The sequence below is a fragment of the Lissotriton helveticus genome, chromosome 7, assembly GCF_964261635.1.
Source record: "Lissotriton helveticus chromosome 7, aLisHel1.1, whole genome shotgun sequence".
Taxonomy (NCBI): domain Eukaryota; kingdom Metazoa; phylum Chordata; class Amphibia; order Caudata; family Salamandridae; genus Lissotriton; species Lissotriton helveticus.
In genome coordinates, this window is record NC_136068.1 from 1,262,461,238 (window position 1) to 1,262,483,890 (window position 22,653).

Consider the following 22,653-nt stretch of genomic DNA (forward strand, 5'->3'; position numbering starts at 1 on the left):
CACTGACATATTCAGACCTCTAGAGCCACCCAGCCCCTGTCACACGCACACCAAACCAGCAGAGACCAGTAGACAGTCAGACAAGAAAATAGCCACTTTCTAAAAGTGCTATTTTCAAACCCAGAGTCTAAAAACCATCCACCCAAACGGATGCGTTATTAAACTCTGAGTTCAGGGATACCAAACTCGATATTGCACCATGCTCCCCGAGCCCGCTAGGATTATACCATTTAATAAACCTGGCAGCCCATTCTAACTTATGGAGACAAGAAACCTTACAATAGTGAAAAACGAAGATGGCTGTAATTCACTATTAGGACAGGCCACCCACATCAGGGCTTGTCCTACCTTATGCTTACAATGCACCCTGCCCTTGGGCCTACCATAGGGGTGACTAACATGAAGTTAAGGGAAGGTTTAGGGACTGGCAAGTAGGTGTACTTGCGCAGCCCGCGTGACAGTACCAGACTGCACGTAGGTCTAGCAATGGCAGACCTTTAGACATTTTTTACCAGGCTGCTTCTGTGGGTGGCACAATACGTGCTGCAAGCCCACTAGCAGCATTTGTATTTACAAGCCCTGGCACTCCTGGTGCACTCTACTAGGGACCCACTCCATGCTCTGAAGCGTCCGTCTGGACAACAAATTCTTTAGAAAAGTCGGGTGCCTGGAGTATGGGTGCTGTGCACATTGCAGTTTTCAGGGTGTCAAAGGCCGTCTGACAGGCGTCAGTCCAGATCACAAGTCGTGCCTGCTTCCTGGAAGTCAGCGAAGTCAAGGGGTGCACAATGTTGCCATAATCCTTTTTAAACCTCCTGTAGTAACCCGTGAGACCCAAGAAGGCTCTCACCTGAGTCTGGGTTTTGGGAGGTGCCCAAGCCAGGATGGTATCACTCTTGGGTTGCAGGGGGGCTACCTTGCCGCTCCCTACTTGGTGCCCCAAGTACACCACTAAACCCTGCCCAATCTGGCACTTACCGGCTTTGATTGTGAGGCCTGCTCTGCGCAGGGCCAACAACACTTCCTGGAGGTGGCGCAAGTGTTCCTCCCAGCTGGCGCTGAACACTGCTTTGTCGTCCAGGTAGGCGGCACTGAAGTCCTCCAGTCCAGCCAATACCTGGTTGACCAACCTCTGGAAGGTGGCAGGGGCATTCTTCATTCCAAAGGGCATAACCCGGAACTGGTAGTGCCCATCTGGTGTGGAGAATGCTGACCTCTCTTTGGCCCCATCAGTCAAGGCGATCTGCCAGTACCCAGACGTTAGATCAAATGTACTAAGGTACCGGGCAGCCCCTAACCGATCTATGAGCTCATCAGCTCTGGGGATGGGCTGCGCGTCAGTCTTGGTGACTGAATTGAGTCCTCGGTAATCCACACAGAACCGAAGTTCTGGTGAAGCACCAGGCGCTGCAGCCTTTGGGACCAAGACCACTGGGCTGGCCCAAGGACTGCTAGAGGACTCAACCACCCCTAAGGCAAACATTTTGGAGACCTCCTCCTTGATGTATGCTCTGACCTTGTCAGTAACTCTGTAGGCCTTGTGCTTCACAGGAGTGCTGTCCCCGGTGTCCACATCATGGACACATCACTGAGTGACACCAGGAATCAAGGAGAACAGATCAGGGAATTGTCCCAACAGTTGGCGACAATCTTGCTGCTGCTCAAGGGTCAGTGTGTCAGAGAGGACAACACCATCTACTGACCCATCTTGCTCTTTTGCATACAGGAGGTCAGGAAGAGGCTCACTCTCCTCCTCCATTCCAGCATCTGTAGCTAGCAGCATGCCCACTTCGGACCTTTCTAAGTGGGGCTTTAAACGGTTGACATGCAGGACCCGCAAGGGGTTCCTGGGAGACTTCAAGTCCACCATGTAGGTGACATCGCTCTTTTTCTCCACAACCTCAAACGGTCCAGTCCACCTGTCCTTGAGCGCACAAGGTTCCACAGGGGACATGACTCAAACTTTCTGACCAGGCTGAAGCTCCACCAGAGTGGCATTCCGGTCGTACCACCGCTTCATCTCTTCCTGGCTGGCCTCCAGATTTGCCTGAGCAAGATCTCTGAAGCGCCGAGTCTGGTTCCTAAAGGCCAGCATGTAACTGTATACATCCTGGGGAGGTTTCCTGGGAGATTGCTCCCAGCCTTCTTGAACCAGACTCAAAGGTCCTCTTACCGGGTGTCCATACAAAAGCTCAAAGGGGCTGAACCCTAGAGACTTCTGTGGCACCTCAGGGTAAGCAAACAGCAGGCATGGCAAGAGGACGTCCCATTTACGCCTCATTGGTTCTTCAAGACCCATAATCATGCCTTTGAGGGTTCGGTTGAATCTCTCAACCAACCCATTACCTTGAGGGTGGTAAGGAGTGGTGAACTTGTAGGGTACCCCACACTCCTTCCACAGAGACTTCATATAATTGGAAATGAAGGTGGTGCCGCGGTCTGACACCACCTCTCTGGGGAACCCCATGCGGGAGAAAACACCCATCATTGCCCGTCCCACCACGGGGGCCGTCACTGTTCTGAGAGGGATGGCTTCCGGGTACCGTGTGGCATGGTCCACCAAGACCAGGATGAACCTGTTGCCCATGGCTGTCTTGGGGTCCAGGGGCCCAACAATGTCAATCCCCCCCCCCCCCCCGGTCAAAGGGGGTACTGACGACGGGAAAAGGTTAGAGGGGAGCCTTCTGCTTCCACCCGCTTTTCCCACTTCCTGGCAAGTTTGACAGGTTTTGCAATGGATATCTGTATACCTTCTCATCTGAGGCCAATAAAAATGGGTGGCAAGCCTGTCATAGGTCTTGTCCTGCCCCAGATGTCCATCTAACGGAACGTCATGAGCCAAACCCAGTAGGAAGGGTCTGAAGCGTTGGGGTACCACCAGCACACGGGCTAACCCATGCTCAGCAGCCTTCGGCTCGCTATACAAGAGATCGTTCTCCCAGTAAACCAAATGTGACCCTGACTGATCACCTGTTGTCTGGGCTAAGGCCTGCTGCCTCATACCCACAAGAGAAGGGCACACTTTCTCTTCTGCACAAAATTCTTCCCTGGAGGGAACACCATCCTGCTGCCAGTGGGTCAGCTCGGGCAGGTCTCCCAGTTCAGCAAGTTGTTCCCCTGTGGGTTCCAGGGCATCCCCCTCAAGGTCTGCCTCCTCCTGGACCACGGGAACTATGGGGGACGGTTTCCCGCGCCCCCTGCCTCTTCTCGTCACAGCTTGGTCCTGGGCCATACTTTCAGGCTCCAGAACCCCATCAACACCCTTACTTGCTGTCATCGACCGAGTGGTCGCACACACCCACTCTGGCACACCCAACATTTTCAAATGTGTCTCTCGCTCCACCTTAGCCCAAGGGGAGTCCTCCAAATCATTGCCCAGGAGACAGTCAACAGGCATGGCGGGCCTCACAGCAACCTGAAGAGTACCTGAGACCCCCCCCATTCAAAGGGAACCTGAGCTACCTCACATTCTCTCTGGGAGTTGTCAGCAGCTATAACGGGGTAGAATGCATGAGGGACCACCTGCTCTCTGGACACCAAGTGACACTTGACAGCTGTCACACTTGCTCCGGTGTCTCTGAGATCTTCCACACTATGGCCATTAATGGTCACCCACTGCCTATATTTATTAGTGTTACTAGGCAGAGGGGGTGGAGGGACCATTTCCATGTCTCCTAAAGAGACCAGGGACATCTCTGCGGGGCCCCTCCCACCAGGGGCAACCATCTCCTCCCCTCCCATGGCTACACTCGCCAACTGACAGGGGGAGCACGTGGTGGTGCATTAGAGTTCTTCATGGGACACTGGGGATCATAAAAACGGTGTCCCACCTGCTTACAAGCGTAGCAGGTCATTGGGCCCCTATGAACAGGTTTACCTGTCGGGGCCTCTGGCTTCTTCACTGGGGGAGGCTGGGAACCCTTCCCTTGGTTCCCTTGGGGATTACTTTGGGGCCCTTTCTGAAACTCCCTCTGTTTACCCTTGTCCCCCCCACTCTTCTGCTGGGGACCCTGCCCACCTTTGGCTGAGTCTCCCACTGGACTCTTGTGGACCCTGGTACTGACCCAGCGGTCCGCCTCCTCAGCAAGTTTTCTAGGGCTAGATATCTTGCTATCAATAAGGTGCTGGCGTAGCTCTGGAAAACAGTTATTAGACAAGTGCTCCCAAGCAAACAAATCATAAAGAGCATCATAACTTTCCACTTTGCTACCTTTTACCCAACCATCCATGGCTCTGCAAACAAATGACACATTTTCAACCCACGTAGTACCAGGCAATTTCTTACATTCTCTAAAGGCTTGTATGTACTTTTCTGGGGTTAGGCCATACCTTAACATTAAAGCATCTTTCATAGGAGTATAAGACATCCTATCCTTAACAGGCATGTCCAACAGGGTATCTCTCCCCTCATTCACAAAGCGACCCCACAACCCCTCTCCCCAATCTTTCTCAGGGACCCGGTGGGCCAACAATGCTAACTCATATGCTTTAAACCATTGGCCAATATCTTCATTCTTCTGAAAGTCTTTGATTACATCTTTGGGAAAATAAAACCTACTTTCTACAGGCACAGATGGGATGCTGCCACCAGAGGGAGTCAGCTCTAAACTCTTTGTTTTCAGCTCCATCTCCCTCACCATTTTCTCACGTTCAAAACCTAACTTTTCTCTTTCAAACTCCAACCTTTTGATCTCCATATCAGCTTCTCTCCTGCTTCTTGCATTTTCTAACTCCAACTGCCCTTCTATCTTAAGTGTTGCCATTTCTATCTGGTATGCTCGCTCCTTCGCCCTGTCTTCTATTTCTTCAGGAAAAAGACCTTTAGAGGAAACACTGCTGCCGGGAGAGGACTCGGGCCCATTCACTGGCACCTCCTCTTCCCCTTCCCCTGGCGGTACCACCACCGGAACAGAGGGATTTCTGGCCTCTAACCAGGCCTCCAATGCTGTGAGGAATTCTCCCTTATTTTTGAGGCCTGTTGTAGGAACTTTCAACTGCTCACAAAAGTGCTCCAGCTGCTTTCTGTTGTATTTCTTTATCTTCTTCCTATCAAACTCTTCTACATCAACAGGGGTAGTGACTCCGGCATCACTCATGGTCAAAACTGGCAGTGTTAAAAAAATAAGCTCCAGGAGAGCGGAGAACAAAAATAGGATATCCAACCAAAATAGATTGTGGCTGCGCTATGGTCTGCTTTCACTATGTAGCGCACACTAATCACTGCACATGGGTCATACATGCAAAGTTCAAATCCTCACCGCTGACCCACCAATGTAAGAATCGGCTGGTCTCTAGTTGGCAGAGGTATACACTTCTGACAAATAGGGACCCACCTCCTCTAGTCAGGGCAAGGGGATCACACACTCAGATAACCCCTGCTCACCCCCTTGGTAGCTTGGAAAAGCAGAAAGGCTTATCTCAGAGGCAGTGCGTTAAGCATTTATGACCACATACAGTAATAAAGTGAATACACTACAAATGGACACAACACAGTAGTATTATAAAAATAAGGATGTTTATATGAGGCTTAGCACAAGACCAAATAACGACAAAAATATACCACAATCTTAATAAATACTCTTGGAAGGAAAAATAATAGTTCAAGTGTAGTTTCTTCTTAGCACAAAGTCTTTAGTAACAAAAGCAACTCTCCTTCTTTAAATCACGGTTCTTGGCAACAATGTAACCCCCACAGGAGTCACACGACGTCGAGGCAAAGTTAATCCAAAGGTTCGGCGTCGACCGCGAGGAGCGCTATGTCGAGCCCGGAGTCGAAACAGACCCCCACAACACAGTACCTTGGAAAATGAAGAAACGATGATCTACGGCGTCGAGATGTCCCGGCGTCGACTCTTCGGCGTCGATGGGGCCTCGGAGTCGGGGCGATCTGCAGCAGCATCGACAGATGACAGGCAGGAGCAGCGCTCACGAGGCGAAGCAGGATACGGCGTCGTCGTCGATGTCGATGTTGATGTTGCAAGAGTGAGCAGCGCTCACGGCGTCGAGAGGGCTCGGTGTCGAGGCGTCGGTAGTGGCTTTGCTACCAGCGTCGATCGGGCCCGGCGGCCGGCTGGCGTCGAAGGTGCGGGACACGGGAGCTGCACTCACGATGTCGAGCTGGATTCGGCGGCGTCCGTCGGTGTCGGGATTGCTGGATTCTTCAGAGGTGCTGGACTTTCAGGTTCCAGCGACAAACACTTTCAGCAAATAGCGACGTCCTTTAGCCCTGTGACTTCAACAGGAGGCTGGCACTCTTCCAGCCCTTGGAGATTTCCTTGGCAAAGCTTTAACGTCATCCTCAACTGATATGTCCCTTCTGAATAGAACATGTTTTCCAGACAAGCAAGGTCTCTCCCATAGAACAGGGTTAGATCTAGAAAATGAAGTATATGATTTAGGTAATTATTCTTCGAATTTCATGGTCCTGAATGTTCAGTCAGATACTACTCCAGATTTGCCTGCTATTTCAGTACTACCAGTCAAAGGCGAATTATGTGTCAGAAAGAATGGTTCCGCACATGTGGGACATAGTGATTGTACTACTACTGTCGAGTATAGTGACAGTGGGAAATCTATTTTCAAAGCCTCACGTCATTCTTATTTTGTTTGTGGTCAGACCGCATATGTTCGTCTGCCTCTCGATTGGGGTGGAACATGTTACATTGCCTTCCTACTGCCACCAGTTTTTCTAGCCCCATCTGATTATTCCTAATAACGCGCCGTCTGTTTATTCAGCTATAACCAGACTTCATAAAATTGCCCATCAGTTGCACCAGAATCCAGGCACCTGGACATGGTCCGGTTGGCTCTGGAGTATCATATCTGCCTGGGGATGGAAAGTATTGTCATTCCTGGGTATTGCAGTAATGATCATATTCAGTTGCTGCCTCTGTATACAATGTGGCCCTGCGATTTGCGGCATGTGCGCTACCTCTTGTATTCCTAGTCCTAAATCCCGTTCCAAGACAAATCGAGACGAGCAAATGATGCTATATGAAATGATAGATGGTATCATGAATATTGATGTTTCCTGATGGAAACGTAGGGCACAAGGAGGGAATGTGGAAAAGTAAATTTTGCCATGTTGTATGTGCCTACGTGTTCCCCATATTATGCTATATGTGCATGATCGATATGCATGTATTCCCCTCTGATCGATTAAAGACGCAATTACAAGTTGTGTCCATCTCTAGTATGCCAGTTTCCAGTCCTTGTGAAAGCAACGAATATTAAGCCTATGTAAACCTACGTTGCCACATTTTACAGTGTGCACGTTAATTCATTGAATTGTCCCCGTTTCTAGGCCTCAAAAGGGCCCGGACACCAGATTCAGCTCCTGTCTCCTGAACCCACTCGGAGGAGCGATACAGCCCCCACCTGCATCCCTGACCCTTCGCTTACTTTCTGCCTCACAGTGCCCGGCTCGGCCTGGCTCTGCCTGCCAGTCTGCCAAGAGTATGTTATGATTCTAGTTATCAGTCCAGCCCTCCTTCTCTGCATTCCTAAGCTACTGCACCGCATCAATAGTTTCCGTCATGGTCTAGCCTTTATGTCTCCATGTAAGAGAAATACTGTATTAATATTCATAGAATATTCCTCGTACACGCAATACATGTAGAATTATGCACGCACCAGTCTTAGTGTCTAGTAGCCTTTGCCCTGATAACTTTTGGATTCTATCAATATGTACTCCAAACACCAGATACCAGATATGCCTTAGGTACATGTCGCTCTGACACTCCAGACTTTAGTCTCCTCTTCTAGCGCAGAAGTCATAGCCCCCAGTTTTCCCTGGTAACACGTCATTGCCCGTTTGCGCGCACCACTAGGTTAAAGGTCCCAGCTGCTCAGGTAGCCCCCTCCATGTTTCCGCCCCATTTATGACACTTCTGTTACGTTTACATCACATGTCTATGTATACGCCCTGTACACGCCTTCTTGTTACATCATTTTGCCCTTATCTTTCGCGACTGCTACAAGAAACGCCTACTGCTACGCCTACTGTATTGAATGTAATGCAATTGTTTTGATATATATACTGTGAACTGTTACTGAAAGTTGTCCAAGCCCAGTTTCCCTTGTCCCTTCCCTGGCAGCTGCCATCCCGTACTATTGCAGGCTGTCCTGTTCCTGTCCTTATGCCTGATTAAAGCCTGTCGACTCAAGATACCTCGAATCCTGACTCTTATTTATTGAGCTACCTGTTTTATTGATTATATGAAAAATAGTACTGGTAATTAATTATTTATTTACCACAGTACACACTCAGTTCCTATCTCCTGGTTCCTTGGCAATAATAAAGAAGTGACTGCAGGATTCTCCCTAGCAAACAGCACACTGGCAGAAGGGGTAGGCAAGTCCTTGGATCAGCAGGCTTCTTTTCCTTGGTTCAGGTTTGCTTGTCAGAATTGATCTAAATCTTTGGTTCAGGGGTCCTTCTCTTATACCCCTTTTCTGCTTTGATCCCTTTGTCCATGCAGGGGAATTTCCCCCATCCTGGGTTTGTTGTGGGTGTGGCCAGGCCGAGGCACCTGGCCTATTCACTGTGCAGGGCAGTGTCCTCAGCCGCCCCGCAGGAGGTGGAGCCAGGATTGTCTCTGGCAGGCACAGAGCCATCAGTCGCCCGGCAGGAGGTGGAGCCAGCATTGTGTCAGGCAGGGCAGGCTATCAGGAGCTACTCTTCCCCTACTCTCAATGCAAATGCCTCACTCACCCCACACTGACACATTCAGACCTCTGGAGCCACCCAGCCCCTGTCACACGCACACCAAACCAGCAGAGACCAGTAGACAGTCAGACAAGAAAATAGCCACTTTCTAAAAGTGTTATTTTCAAACCCAGAGTCTAAAAACCATCCACCCAAACGGATGCGTTATTAAACTCTGAGTTCAGGAATACCAAACTCGATATTGCACCATGCTCCCCGAGCCCGCTAGGATTATACCATTTAATAATCCTGGCAGCCCATTCTAACTTATGGAGAGCAGGTAACCTTACAATAGTGAAAAACGAAGATGGCTGTATTTCACTATTAGGACAGGCCACCCACATCAGGGCTTGTCCTAACTTATGCTTACAATGCACCCTGCCCTTGGGCATACCATAGGAGTGACTAACATGAAGTTAAGGGAAGGATTAGGGACTGGCAAGTAGGTGTACTTGCGCAGCCCGCGTGACAGTACCAGACTGCATGTAGGTCTAGCAATGGCAGACCTTTAGACATTTTTTACCAGGCTGCTTCTGTGGGTGGCACAATACGTGCTGCAAGCCCACTAGCAGCATTTGTATTTACAAGCCCTGGCACTCCTGGTGCACTCTACTAGGGACTAACAGTAAACCAAATAAGCCAAACATGGAATCCAATCAATATCAATTTCACATAGGGAGCACTTGCACTGTGGCACTGATCAGCAGTGGCACAGTGCCCAAAGCAATATTCCAGCAAAAACATCGTAAACAGAGGAGGCAAACAGAAAAAATGGAGGAGAGACTCATGCTAATGATGCCAGGTCTAACACATTGCCATGTTTTCTATATGCTCTTCATAACACCTTTGATGTAGTCCCTGCGAGCTATTTTCGGGCTATTGAGAGTCTCCAGAGGAAGTTGATTTGGGACGGGCGTTCGCGTATCGCTCTTGCTAAGCTGACGCTACCATGGTACGATGGCGGTATTGCTCTCCCCGACATCTAGCGGTATTACTGGGCGTCTCAATTGGGGGCCATTAATCATGGTATGAATGGCCCCGAGATGAACCCTGCTTTTGCAATGGATAGATGGTTGTTGCCTGGGGGCGATTATTATAGAGCGCTTTATTCAAGACTGGATGGCGGGAGACTCTCGGGGCCCACAAAGATTGCAGTACGGATATGGAACTGCGCAAACAGTGCAATGGGTTGGAAAGATCGCCTGACCCGGGCGACCACGCTTTTTGCTTCCGAGAAGCTGGGTGGCTTGTGGAAAACGAAAGGATTTGAGAAATGGCATATGATTGGGATCAGTAAGGTGATTGACCTCTGGGTTAAAGGCAAGTTTAAAACTTTTGAGGAATTGCAAGTCAAGTTCCAACTTAGTAAGATAGAATATTTTCGATATGCCCAGGTTCGTCATGCCTTGCGGTCGGTTTTTCCCGAAAGTACAGATATTCCGGAGTCCTCTCCGCTCGAGGATAGAATACTAGACGGTCATGTGCCGGATAGCACTATCTCCTTAATATATAAAAAACTAATCAACGGTAGGACTGACCTGTTAGTGCTCCTCCGGGACGTATGGACCAGAGATGGGCTTGAATTGGACGACGAGGATTGGCAGTCTGCAATCTCTTCTCCTAAGGAGGCCGCGATTCCGGCCCGTCTCCGGTTGGTACAACTTAAAATTCTACACAGAGTATATGTGACTGGCCCCCGCTTGATTAGAATGGGTTACTCAGAAGATGGTCTTTGTAAGCGTGGTTGTGGGCTGCTCGGGACTTTTTTGCATATAATTTGAGAGTGTCCCGTAGTTGCTGCCTTCTGGACTGGGGTGCACAATAGGATGGGAGAGGTTACCGGTGTTGCTCTACAACCTGAGGCTAGACGTTGTCTCCTGAATGTCTGGGAACCAACTGATTATAAGGTCGTGCAGACGCAGTGGGCAACCCTGGGAAATATGGTGGCTAAGAGAGACATAGCACAGCTGTGGGGTTCCCAGAGGCCACCCACGGTCGAGGCTTGGTTGGAAAACATGGATTGGTGCATGTTTAGGGAGAAGACGGTTTATGTGGCACGAGGGCGACCCAGGAAGTGGGGTAAGGTCTGGGGTCATTGGAACACTTACCGTGGAGATATTTGCACTCCTCCTCTTCTGGATGTCCCTGAGGTACAGCTTTCCCCCTGACCCACCATTCCCGTACTGTAGAATAAATAACTGCTATGGAGCTCGTCTATCCCCTGCGTCCTTTCCCTGGTATAATTTATGATACTTGACTGTATGATTTTTGCTCTTCCTTCCTCGTTCGGACTATATCCTACTGTACTGTATTTTTATGCCTTGTATGTTATTTACTTTCAATAAAAAGATTTACAAAAAAAAACAAATTACAGTGTTTATTGCTTTTGCCTTTTTATACCATTGACAATAGTGCTATGCTAATATAATAATGCTTCAGCAAATAAAAACAAAACTAAACTTTCTGCCCCATCTTTTTAATTAACAAAATACAACAATGGTTCTGTCGGGTGAGTATTATCTCTTCAGATTTCTCTAACTATTCAGCCAATTATTCATTTCCAAACAAATCTTTTCAAAGAATAAATCAAAAGAAACGCAAAACCAAACCGACTAGGGTATGAAAACAGATTTTTAATGTAAATTGCTTCATTTATAAATAGTATACCCTTATTTAAGTATATATACATGGCTGTCAACAATACATAGTGGCGCATCATATGTGAAAGAATTGTGACATTAGGTGCTCAGTGATATATTCGTGAAAGTGTACTATATACAGTGATAATTTGGGATAAGGAAAGGGGAAGAAGGGGGAATCAGCCAGTAGTACAAGGTTTTTCAGATAGTTCTGCAGACCACAAGTGTTAGTCTCATCGCAGAACTCATAAAGCTGGTCCAGATAGTTCTAAAGTCGACGTGTCAACCCTGGGAAAGCACTCAAAGTGTCATTGCGGGTCTTAATCAGGACTGGATAAGGAGGGGGGGTTTCAGACAGCCTCAAGGAGTGGAGCCAGGTGAGCTTCCCTGGGACTGTCTCAAGCAGGGCCACTCAAAATTCTGTGGCAGGCTACGGGTAATCGCTCCCCTAATGTGCTGATTCTTCAATGTCGATGGCGCTTTAGTAATGCAGTCCACTTGTGTAATTAATCATCAAAGGGGTATTGCGTGGCCCCGAAGCAATCTCAAGGGTCCACGTATTCTGCTTCAAAGTCACTTGGGTGCCATGATTATTTGCTGCCCTGTTTTTTAATTGGCCCCTGTCCCTATCCTTTGTAAATCATGTTTTTCATTAATCACTAGGCTTACTAGGTACTCCTTAATACTACCTTGTCTCTTCTTGTAACCTCCCATGAGAACATCCCCTGTTGTGTGTTGTTACTCTAAAAAACTTCAGTACAGCCTCAGAGCACTATTTTCCTAAAGAGCCACAGGCAGGACACAGGGTGTGTCTTCAGTAAGGCTGGCAGTGGTTACTTTACTCACTAGCACATCTCACATTTATATGAGACCTTCTATAAATGTCCCTTTATCAGCTCCACACAGAGTACAACCTAATCTGGAATTATTATAATAATTATTTTGTCACATTTCAAAGCAATTAATTGTATATATGGACATAGCTATTTGAATGTGCCTGTGATACTGTCTTGTATGCAATGCACTATGGATAGGGTAGATTTACCATATCTTCTGCAAGGTGCAGTACCATATGTGACCAGAAAAGGTCTCTTGGGACCTCTTTTGGCCACATATAGTACTGCACTTTGCAACATGGCTAGGTAAAAAAACACTGGCATTATGCCAATAGCTCCAACTTTGCAAGTTGCAGTACTATATGTGGCCAAAAGAGGGCCCATGGTACTTCTTTTGGCCACATATGGTATTGCACCCTGCAACATCGAAGGTAAAAAAAGACATGGTCATTTATAATGCCAATAACTCCAACTCCAACAAATGCAAGACTGATTACATTCTCAATGCATAAGGTCTCACATTTGTTAAAGTTAGAGCTGTTGGCGTTCAAAATTACAATGTTTTTTACTATTGCTTTTTTATACCATAGTCAATAGTGCAATGCAAATATAATACCGCCACTGCAAATAAAAAAAATGACAGTAAAAAACATTATTTTCAACACCAACAGCTCTAACTTTAACAAATGCGCGACCAATTGCATTGCAAATGCTTGTTATCTTTTCCAGTGATTTCAGCTTGCATGTTTGTGCTTTTAAATATATGGAGGAACCCATACTATGGTCCCATCTCTCTCTCTCTTGTGCTTGGACTCAGTAAATCAGCCAAGAATAAGCTCTGTGTACAGAGCTACCCAAACAGGATCTTTTCTGTGGGGCCAACCAAAGGTTTGTTCTCTGAGGGCAACATCACAGTGTTTACTCAAAATCTAAAGCCCCACACCCTCCCCACCACAAGAGTTAACTTTCAATTGAAAGTCGCAGTGTTCTCTGCTGGTCATATTACCTCTGTACACGGTTCAACCGATGTGGGCACAGCCCCCACAGGAGACATTCGGATGAGGCTTAACATACCTGAGTGTTACCTCTTGCAACCGCTTCCCGCTTCAGTTCCTGCAGACTTCCCAGAATGCTGTGCGGCAGAATCTGTCCAACACAATCAACATGGGGAACTTTCAGACCTGAAACCAGCAAGGAGAAATAAAATCAGTTCTTTTTAGGATTTCCAAGTGTTCAAAATGGAAATAAACACTTGAAGGGGCAGAAAGGGGAAAAAGTGGAATCGAAGCATTTATAGGACTAGAAAGGAAACATGTGAAAGCTGTACCTACAAGATTTGTGTGAGACTCTTAAATTGGTGGTTTATTCCATCAGCCATGATGGTTCATTCTGTTGTAGATTAGACTGTTGGGGGGCCAGAGCGGCTGACCTTGGGGCGTTCACGGTTCAATCCCCGATGCTGGTAGCAGCTCAGTTCAGCTCAGCATTCTGTGACTCTGGGCAGTACCTCACTAAATCTTCCCGACGGCCCCCAAGCCACTGGATACTCTTATTGGATACTTTACCACCTATGGCGGTTCGTGCCTTTGCAGGCCGCATGCGGTATAAATGATGTCTTATATCAGGTATAGATTCCACCCCAGAGGAGCAGGCAGGTATGTTTTGAGATAGATCAATTTCAGATACTGCTTGAGATTAGGTGCAGACTCTGCTTCAAACAGGAACGGATTGTTTAAACAGAACTAAATTATAATTTGATCAGTAGTATATCAAGCCTCAGGCCAGGTGTAGATGTGGGATAAATTCTGCTAGACTAAACAGCCAGACTGTGAGCTAGAGGAGGGTATACTCAGTCACAAACCAGTGGTACTTCAGAGCCAATATGAGCCTATCTGCATTTCACAACTTTTGTAACTATGAATGGGGCATGCCTAAGGACTTTTTTAATCAGATAGTAACTCTCAGTATGAGTAGATACGTGCCTATACACATATATACATAATTTATTTTGCTAATGTGGTGTTTAGGGGCAGATGCATCATCTTTGCAGTTTGCAAGTCCTTCATAGTGAATTTTAGCGATTCGCTATTAAGGACTTGAAAAATGCAATGTATGTAGGTTTAGCAATAATAATTGCGAATCCTACATATTCCTTAATTGAGAATTGCAAATTGCGATTCACAATTAAGGAATTCCTTCTTATTCTTGGTTCCTATGGGCCTAAAGGCCCATAGGAATAAATTGGAAGACATTTGCAATTTGCGAGTATCCAATAGGTACTTGCAAATTAGGAATGCAATTTCAAGGGTGCCAAAAGGACACCCTGTTGCACCCCTGAAATATGCATGTGTGAACATGTGTCGCACATACATGCCCTAAGGGCATGTATGTGCGCCACATGGCACTTTGAAAAATGCAAAAAAGTGAATTTTTCAAGGGAATCGCAAATTACCACCAAATTAAAGGTGGTAATTTGCGATTTCTTAAGGCAGAATCGCACAACTTGGGTGCTACCACAATTGCATTTCAGGAATCGCATTCCCATATGGGCTGCTATATTGGCGGACTTAAAGAATGATGATACATCTACATCTCAAGGGCCCTCTAGGGAAGTGAGTCCACATCAAGCGGGTAATAGTGGAACATCGTCCCGACTATGTTTATGATTCTAGCTGGTGGAGATACTGTGGCAATGTGTAGTAACCAGAGCACCTGACACTGAAAGCTGTTGGGGGAGGGAAGGGGAGGGTACCGGGGATGTTGTTTGATACTGGAAGTAAAATACAAACTTGTTTACATGCATTTGTTAAGACGGACTGCGTTAGGCAGCAACTGTTGGTATGTGGTAATCAGAGATGAGGAATGCCAACACACTCGGATGTAATGTCATGTGTCCATCACCACCCCCTTTTTGTAATTATTTTGTCCACCATGAGTGTGGAAGGGTATGCTCAGACATGAGTCCCTTGCTCATTGCACCATCAGGATTCAAGCAAGCCGGGCCGAAGACGGCTGTAATGCCAGAAACCGGTCCCCGGAAGCTTGTTTCCTTTCCAGTGAAGAATTGGCTTGGTAGTTTGGTCTGCCCTGTTCCCATGATGCACTGGGCCAGGGACAGACTAATTTGCATATAGCCAGGTTCTGAACTGGGATGGTGCAGTGAGCTAAAAAACAGTGATGGATCAAGCCCTGATCTGTTGACTGGGTAGGAGTGTTCTGATTAACTCAGATACTCTGTCCATCACCACCCCCTTTTTGTAATTATTTTGGCCACCATGAGTGTGGAAGGGTATGCTCAGACATGAGTCCCTTGCTCATTGCACCATCAGGATTCAAGCAAGCCGGGCCGAAGACGGCTGTAATGCCAGAAACTGGTCCCCGGAAGCTTGTTTCCTTTCCAGTGAAGAATTGGCTTGGTAGTTTGGTCTGCCCTGTTCCCATGATGCACTGGGCCAGGGACAGACTAATTTGCATATAGCCAGGTTCTGAACTGGGATAGTGCAGTGAGCTAAAAAACGGTGATGGATCAAGCCCTGATCTGTTGACTGGGTAGGAGTGTTCTGATTAACTCAGATACTCTGTCCATCACCACCCCCTTTTTAGGTTTTGCCTAGCCAATGCGTACGAAGTACGCATGCGCTAGCAAAATCTTATGTTTTTCTCTGTGGGGTCGGGTATCCGCCCCCTCCTCCCATTGGTTAGCTCCATAAATGGAGGCTAGCCATTGGGAGAAGGCTCTGTCCGTCAATCTCGGACCAGATTCGGGGGCGTTCCCGAGAATTTTTCCCTTTTGGTGACGTCAGCCGAAAGCCTGTTCTCGGGAACGCCCCCGAATCTGGTCCGGCATTGACGGCACCCGGAAGAAGTCCAGGTGAGTGCTTGCTTTTTTTTTTTTTTTTGCCCGTTCCCACCCCCTCTCCCGCTCTCCCTGTCTCCGGCCCCGTTCCCGCCCCCCTCCCGCTCTCCGTGTCTCCGGCCCCGTTCCCGCCCCCTCCCGCGCTCAGTGCTTTATTTGTTACTCTTTCTGCAGGAGGGCAGAGCGTGGGTTACAGCAGAGGGTACATAAAAGCTCTTCTCGTTATGGGCTCCGGCTTTCAACGGGCGTTCAGCAGAGCCAAATCCATGCTTCTGGCCCGAGCTTTCAGCGGCTTGTCGAGCCCGGCTCGAGCTTTCAGCGGCTCGCCCAGCTCTAGTAGAGTGTGAAGTAGTTTGACAACAGTCAACCATCTGTGCCAGAAAAAGCCCACAGAGTAGGGAATGCTGTGTCCTATGCAAACGCAGGAAAATAAAATGAATCACATAAACATGCATAACTCCGAAAGCCGCGGTCAAGGACTCCATCCTCAGATGTAAAACGTGAGCAGAAGCAGTGACGCGCAAGAACCAGGGGAAAGCGGGTGCACTTTTAAACTTCAACAAATTCGTCTAAAAGACATTGTGTAATGTAAATGCTCATGTGATGGGTCTCAATACCTTCGGGTTGAGTTCGCGTTATCTAAAATTACAACAACAACAAAATCTTCCAATCGATCCTCGTCGGCTTCCGTGGGTCAGCTAGTCAACTCCCTTCACACAGACAGAGCGCATGCGCAGTGGGGGAAGGTTTTCACGCTTACCCAACGGCTGAAGCTTCGTGACTGCTGCTGCCGAGAGCTGAGCTCTCAGCGCAACTGGTGTGGCTCCCCTCACTCCTCTCCCCCACTGGCTCCGGCAGCCAGTGGATCCCTGAGCCCCTCTACAGGATAGAGAGCGAGGAGGAGGAGGTGGTGGCTGCGAAGATGGCGTCTGCCCTGGAGCAGTTCGTGAATAGCGTCCGGCAGTTATCTTCTCAAGGTAAAAGAAGAATCTCTTTCCCTACCCTTGTGCGCGACCCTTTCCTGCATTCCTTTCCTGGTGTGCGCGCGAAGGAGTGAGAGAACCTCTTCTGTTCGAGAGACCCAGGCAGCTAGAAAACATAATGCGCATGCCTTAAAACCTGTTGTCCTGCGGCCATTCCACAGTCAGGCGAAATGTCATTGCTATATAAATGTTTTTTAGACGATCCCACCGGCTTGTTACATTTTGATGCGGTATTGACATTTCGCCTGACCCCAACATGGTTGCTTCATTGGACAAGGCCCCGCCCATTCACGGTTTCTATGTTTGAGCTGGTGACAGTAAGTTTTGGCTGGGCCCCCCTACTCTCCTGTTACCCACAGATTGATTGCTGTAGTGATTGATAGCCGTACTTTGTTTTTGATTGCCAATAGACAGACGTGTTCGTTTTATGGGTGGAATAGCCCTGGTCGGCATGTGCAAGTCACAAAACATATACAAATCCTAAATAGGCAGATCTGTTTTTATTTTTGCATACACGTTTGCAGTGTTGTGGTGGATGGTGAGGTTTTTTAGGTTAGGCAACATACCCCATATCCTGTATTATATTGATGTTTATATACAGCTTCCCTACATACTGCGAGGTCAAATGTGTACTTAAGGTGAAACGGGAATCTTTGCTGTGTCATTTACATACTGCTTGCTTCTAGGCCGTTATGCGTTCCATTTTGTGTTAAATTACTGGTTGCCCAACTTGGAGGATGTAAGGGTGTTGATTGTAGTTTAGCCTTTATGGGACATATTGGGTGAGCTTTTAAGGCGTTGTGTAAGTATGGTGCTCCTAATACATGGCGCATAATCCTGGCTAGTTACATAGTGTGAACATTTACGCAGCTTAGTAGTTACCGTCCGTATTTGTTAATGGACTGCATGATGGGTAGTGACTGCTGTAGTTAGAGGGGTCGGAGTGGGACACGGTGGATGGATGCATGATGGATGAATGTATGCATGATGTATGGGTGGATGCATGGATGGGTTGTTGGTTGGATGGGTTGGTGGATTGCATAAATTGTTGAGGGATTGGCTGTATATATGCATCTATCCATCCATCCACCCATCTATGCATCTATCCATAGACACATCCATACACCCATCCATGCGTGCACCCATGCATGCACCAACTCATCCATGCAAGCATTACAACAAGAGCCCGCAGCTCTCCTTCGTCTCTCCTCGCCCCCCCTTCCCTGAGCCCGCAGCTCTCCTTTGTCTCTCCTCGCCCCCCTTCCCTGTGCCATGCCCTGCTATTGTAAATGACAATGCCATTTATTTATGTTAAAAAAAAAAACTTAAATAAAAAAAATGTCAAGAGCAATGCCAATAGCTCTAACTTTAACAAAGGCAAAACCATTGCATTGTAAATGCTTGTTGTAATTATGTGTTATAAATGGCAATAACGAGGAGGAGCTACGACACCAACCAAGATGGCCGCATAGTCTCCCGGCTCCGCTGACCTCCGTCCTACGCTTGCTTATCCTGTCGAATATCCTGATCTCCTGCCCCGGATTCGTGTGGGTGAACTAGTCGGCACCCCGATGGTGTGACCACGGAATTTTTCTGATGTTCTGGGGTGAAGTAACATCGAAAATGTTTTGAGGCCTAACCCAGACTGGAAGCCGGGGACTCGATTGCTGGTCTACCCGGGTCCAAAGTGAACAACAACGGACTGAGGAGAGTGGTTGGGTCCGGTCCTTGGAACTTTTGAAAATTTCTCTGGACTACTTTGCAACCATCTGCTGCCTGGTGCTGTACCTGAGGTGAGGTGACGGGTGGCGCGCGGTGCTGCGTCGCGGGGGGCCCCGGCCCGGAGGCCCGGCACTAGCACCGCTGGTGCCCCGGGGTGGGGGTCCCGCCGCGCGTTGCTGCGTGCTGCTGGCCCGTCCCTCACGGCTTGTTTCTGCTCCGGCATATCCTGCCCCGGAGAAGGCGCCTCTCCGTGGGGATCGTTATGTCTGCGGACGTATGGAACTTGGCGGAACGGACCCAATGTGGCCCTTCCTTGCGGATGGTAATGGCGGAACTTGCGGCGCTTCACGCGACGGTGAGGGCCCAGGTCAATCATTTACTGTCGGCAGCAGATGGGATCATAGGACCGGGAGCAAGCCCTGACTTGAATTTTGAGACCTGGCAGCCGACATGCCTCCTGTTGGGCGCCCTAGTGGCGCGTTTGGACCCGGTGCTGGAAGCTGTGCCTGCCCCCGTAGAAATGGAACTCATCGTGTGTGCTGAGATTGGTGACTCTCTTACGTTCTCGGAAGCATCGGTCCTACAGTTATCGGAGCATTTCACTGTTTCCCTCATCCTGGACACTGTTGGCCCACACTATAATCTGTATCGGAACGAGTCGCACCCCCTCCCCAATCGGTCTCCCAACATGGCGGATGTAACGATGCTTGGCTTCGGAGAAGGGGAGGGACATCGTTTGTGCAAGCCGTGTGCGTTGGGATCTGCTATTCCTCTCCCGTTTGCTGGCCCAAGCTCCGGCTGCTTCTGTGTGACTTTTGACTTCCTGGGGATGGGGCTTTACTTATCCGAGGGACTCGGCAACTTTGATAGACGGGGCCAAGGCTGAGACTGTGGGTTGAATTGTTTACGATGGATCTATTGGTAACGGGACTGCTTCATTAACAGACGGATTCCGGGGCGGGGGGTTTGTGGTTTCCCCCGGGGCATTTTGGTATGGTGGACAACTTTATTTGTGCTGGCTTAGGGGGGCCCCCTTTGTTAGGGCGGGGGGGAGAGACCGGGAACGCATGGACTATCGCCCTCCTCCACTTCCCCGTTGGGTGGGGTTTGCTTTCTTTCTCCTTTTTCTCTGTTTCTTCTATATTTCGGGTTTAGTTCTCGGGCGACAGGCACACTGCTGGGGGGGGGGGGGCCGTAGTCATCTGCAGGGGTGCAGGGTGAGGGAGGGAATTTTTCGTTACTATTTTTGTTTCTATGGCCTTTTTTCTCTTCTCCTCTCTTTCTTTGTCTTTTTCTTTTTCTTTGTCTTTTTCTTTTTCTGGGTCAGTGCAGTGGGTTTCCTTTGGTATCAATCACTGCTTTTTCATCTGTGCCTCAATTTTCGTGGTGTTCTCTGGGTCTTAGGGCAGGTGACTAGCATGCGCAAATTGACCGTAATATTCCCTCACATCCTGAACCGCCTGTTCCAGCGCCATTGATTTGACCGATTACTGTTTACACGTTTACTATTCTGCCTGCCGTTTTTCGCTGCTGGGAAATTGGTTGGCACCTGATCCTTCCATCCTATACTATAAAATGAAAACCTTTTACATCCTGTTTTTCTAATTGTGCTGTTCAGTGACCAAGAGTACGCTAGCATGGTGATTCTGCTCCCCGAGGTGCTGCATGTGATTAAAAATTGCTCTTTGTTAATCTAACTGCTTAGCGGCCAGCCCCGGGGGTTGTAGGCCCCTACTTGTATTTGGTTGAAATGTCAATAAAGGTTTATAAAAAAAAAAAAAAAAAAATGGCAATAACACTTTATTGGAGGGAAAAAAACCTTCACTAGAGGAAAGCCTCTTTTTGGTGAGGAGTTCACTCAGCGAGGCCTAAGCCTGGCAAAGACTTACTCTGTATTTAAGTGCTACATAAAATGCTACAGGACGTAAACCGCTGGTCTACTGGCACCGGTCCCTTACTGTCAACAGAGGGCAGGAGGCCACAATACGAGTCTGCTTAGTGGTATTAATGTTACATGGAGCAGACCTGTCAGAGTCTCTAGAATTTTAGAGTAAATCTTGGCATTATCAAGAACCGACCTCACTGCTATAAACTTACTGGAGTTGGAGCAGGGCGGAGGACTTTCCACGTAAAAGTTACGCTTCATACAGAGAGAATTCTTTCTGGTTTGATTTTGTATACATCTCCAATTGCCTCCTAGAATCTTCCTTAATCTCTTTGTGTCCACGTTTTCCTGTACCTCCAATTCTGTCCCATGTTCATGTTTTCTTATAGTGTACATATTTTCCATGGATCTTGTTCCTGTGGTATAAAGGTCTGTGATTCCCATAGTGTGCCACCTGACCAGTATTTTGGTTTCTCTCAGAGATTTAATTGTATCCATATAAATGATACAACAACTGACATACACCTAAAGCCTGTCGGTATGATTGGCTTTGTCAATGGGTGTTAGCTGTTTAAGATAAATGAGTAACAACAATGATTTGTTATAAATAATTAACATCGGAAATGGCCTATTGCTTAACGCACAGGAGCAAGTTTTGAGCAAATTACAGCTTGTTCAAAATGCTGCGGCAAGGATTCTCAAGGGTACACCTTAGTACTCATCCATTTCCCCCATCATTTGCGAGCTTCATTGGTTACCGATAAGAAGCCGGATAAAGTTTAAGGCCATGTGTATTATTCACAAGGCCTTGAACAATAATGGACCAGAATTCTTCAAAAAAGCAATTAAAGTGCATAATCCTAGTCGAACATTACGTTCATCTTCAGCCCAACAGCTCCAAATCCCACGTACAAGAAAGGCAACATGGGGAGACAAACGTTTTGTAGTAGCTGCCTCAAAATTATGGAATCAGCTCCCCTCTTATATCAAATTTAGCTCTTCACTACTATCATTCCGAAAACATCTTAAGACCTGGCTTTTCAATCAGTAAGTTAACATTGTATTCCTCTGCAATCCGCGAACTCTAGCGCCGAGACACCGGAAGGTATTTGCGCGCTTTAGAAATTTTATAAATAAATAAATAAATTTTTCAATTCTGAAACTGTGAGTTTGTGAATTAAATAGAATTGAAACCTGTGGAAAGAGGTTTGGCCTTCAGTTATGTGTGCTATATTTTAGATATGGATCCTCTTTTTCTCTGCATATTGTGTCCATTTGCACATCTTCAACCTTCAACCACCCCTCTTTCCTCTTCAGCTTTCTCTTTTCACTCTTCCCCAAATGCACTTCCTCGCACCGGTCACTTCACTGCCCCCAAACATGCACTGTACTCCCTCAAATGTAAGCACTTTAACTTCTTTTACTTTTGTTTTGCAAATATTTTGACATCTGCGTACCCCCTTCACACACATATCCACAGAATTTCAGTTGCAGATGGAAAACATAGACATTGTTCTGTGTGCTCTGTAGAGAGGCCAACCAACCGACAGGCACTTTGTTTGGTTTCAGCATTATCTATCGCCTGCGTGCTCAATGAAAGACCCTCATAAACACCTAGCATGGCTCAAGCCTCAAAGTATGCACAAAAGAAATAAAGATAAACAACAACATTATATAATAGGTAACTCTTGAGAAATGCAAGATTAAGTAAAACATATGAAACAAGAGGAATTAAATTTGCTGAAATGCATTCCCTTAACATTTTTAACAGTCATTGTTAGCAAGTCAGTCCATGTTTTTGGCATCAGTGTTAACTCAGGGGCATGAATACACTGCCAGCTTTTATGTCATACATCAGAGGACTGTCCACTTTAAGCACATATTAATCGCCTTGCTTGATTTGGATATTTGGATCAACTTCACATGGGAACAAAAACCCTTCTCTTTATTTGAATCCATTTCACGGGGGAACAAATAGGGCTGCTCTACTTCTAACGGAGCAAGCAATCTGCAACGAGGGCCTGG

The 22,653-nt window shown here is 47.5% G+C and overlaps 1 protein-coding gene across 3 annotated transcripts in view; it reads right to left on the reverse strand.

The window, feature by feature from the left end:
* Positions 1 to 22,653, reverse strand: part of MYCBPAP (MYCBP associated protein) — a 1,019,029-nt gene that overhangs the window by 792,873 nt on the left and 203,503 nt on the right. For all 3 annotated transcript variants that reach the window (XM_078654453.1, XM_078654451.1, XM_078654452.1), the window contains one exon: positions 13,257 to 13,363. In XM_078654453.1, coding sequence (XP_078510579.1) covers positions 13,257 to 13,363 — 107 coding nt within the window. The remainder of the gene's footprint in view (positions 1 to 13,256; positions 13,364 to 22,653) is intronic.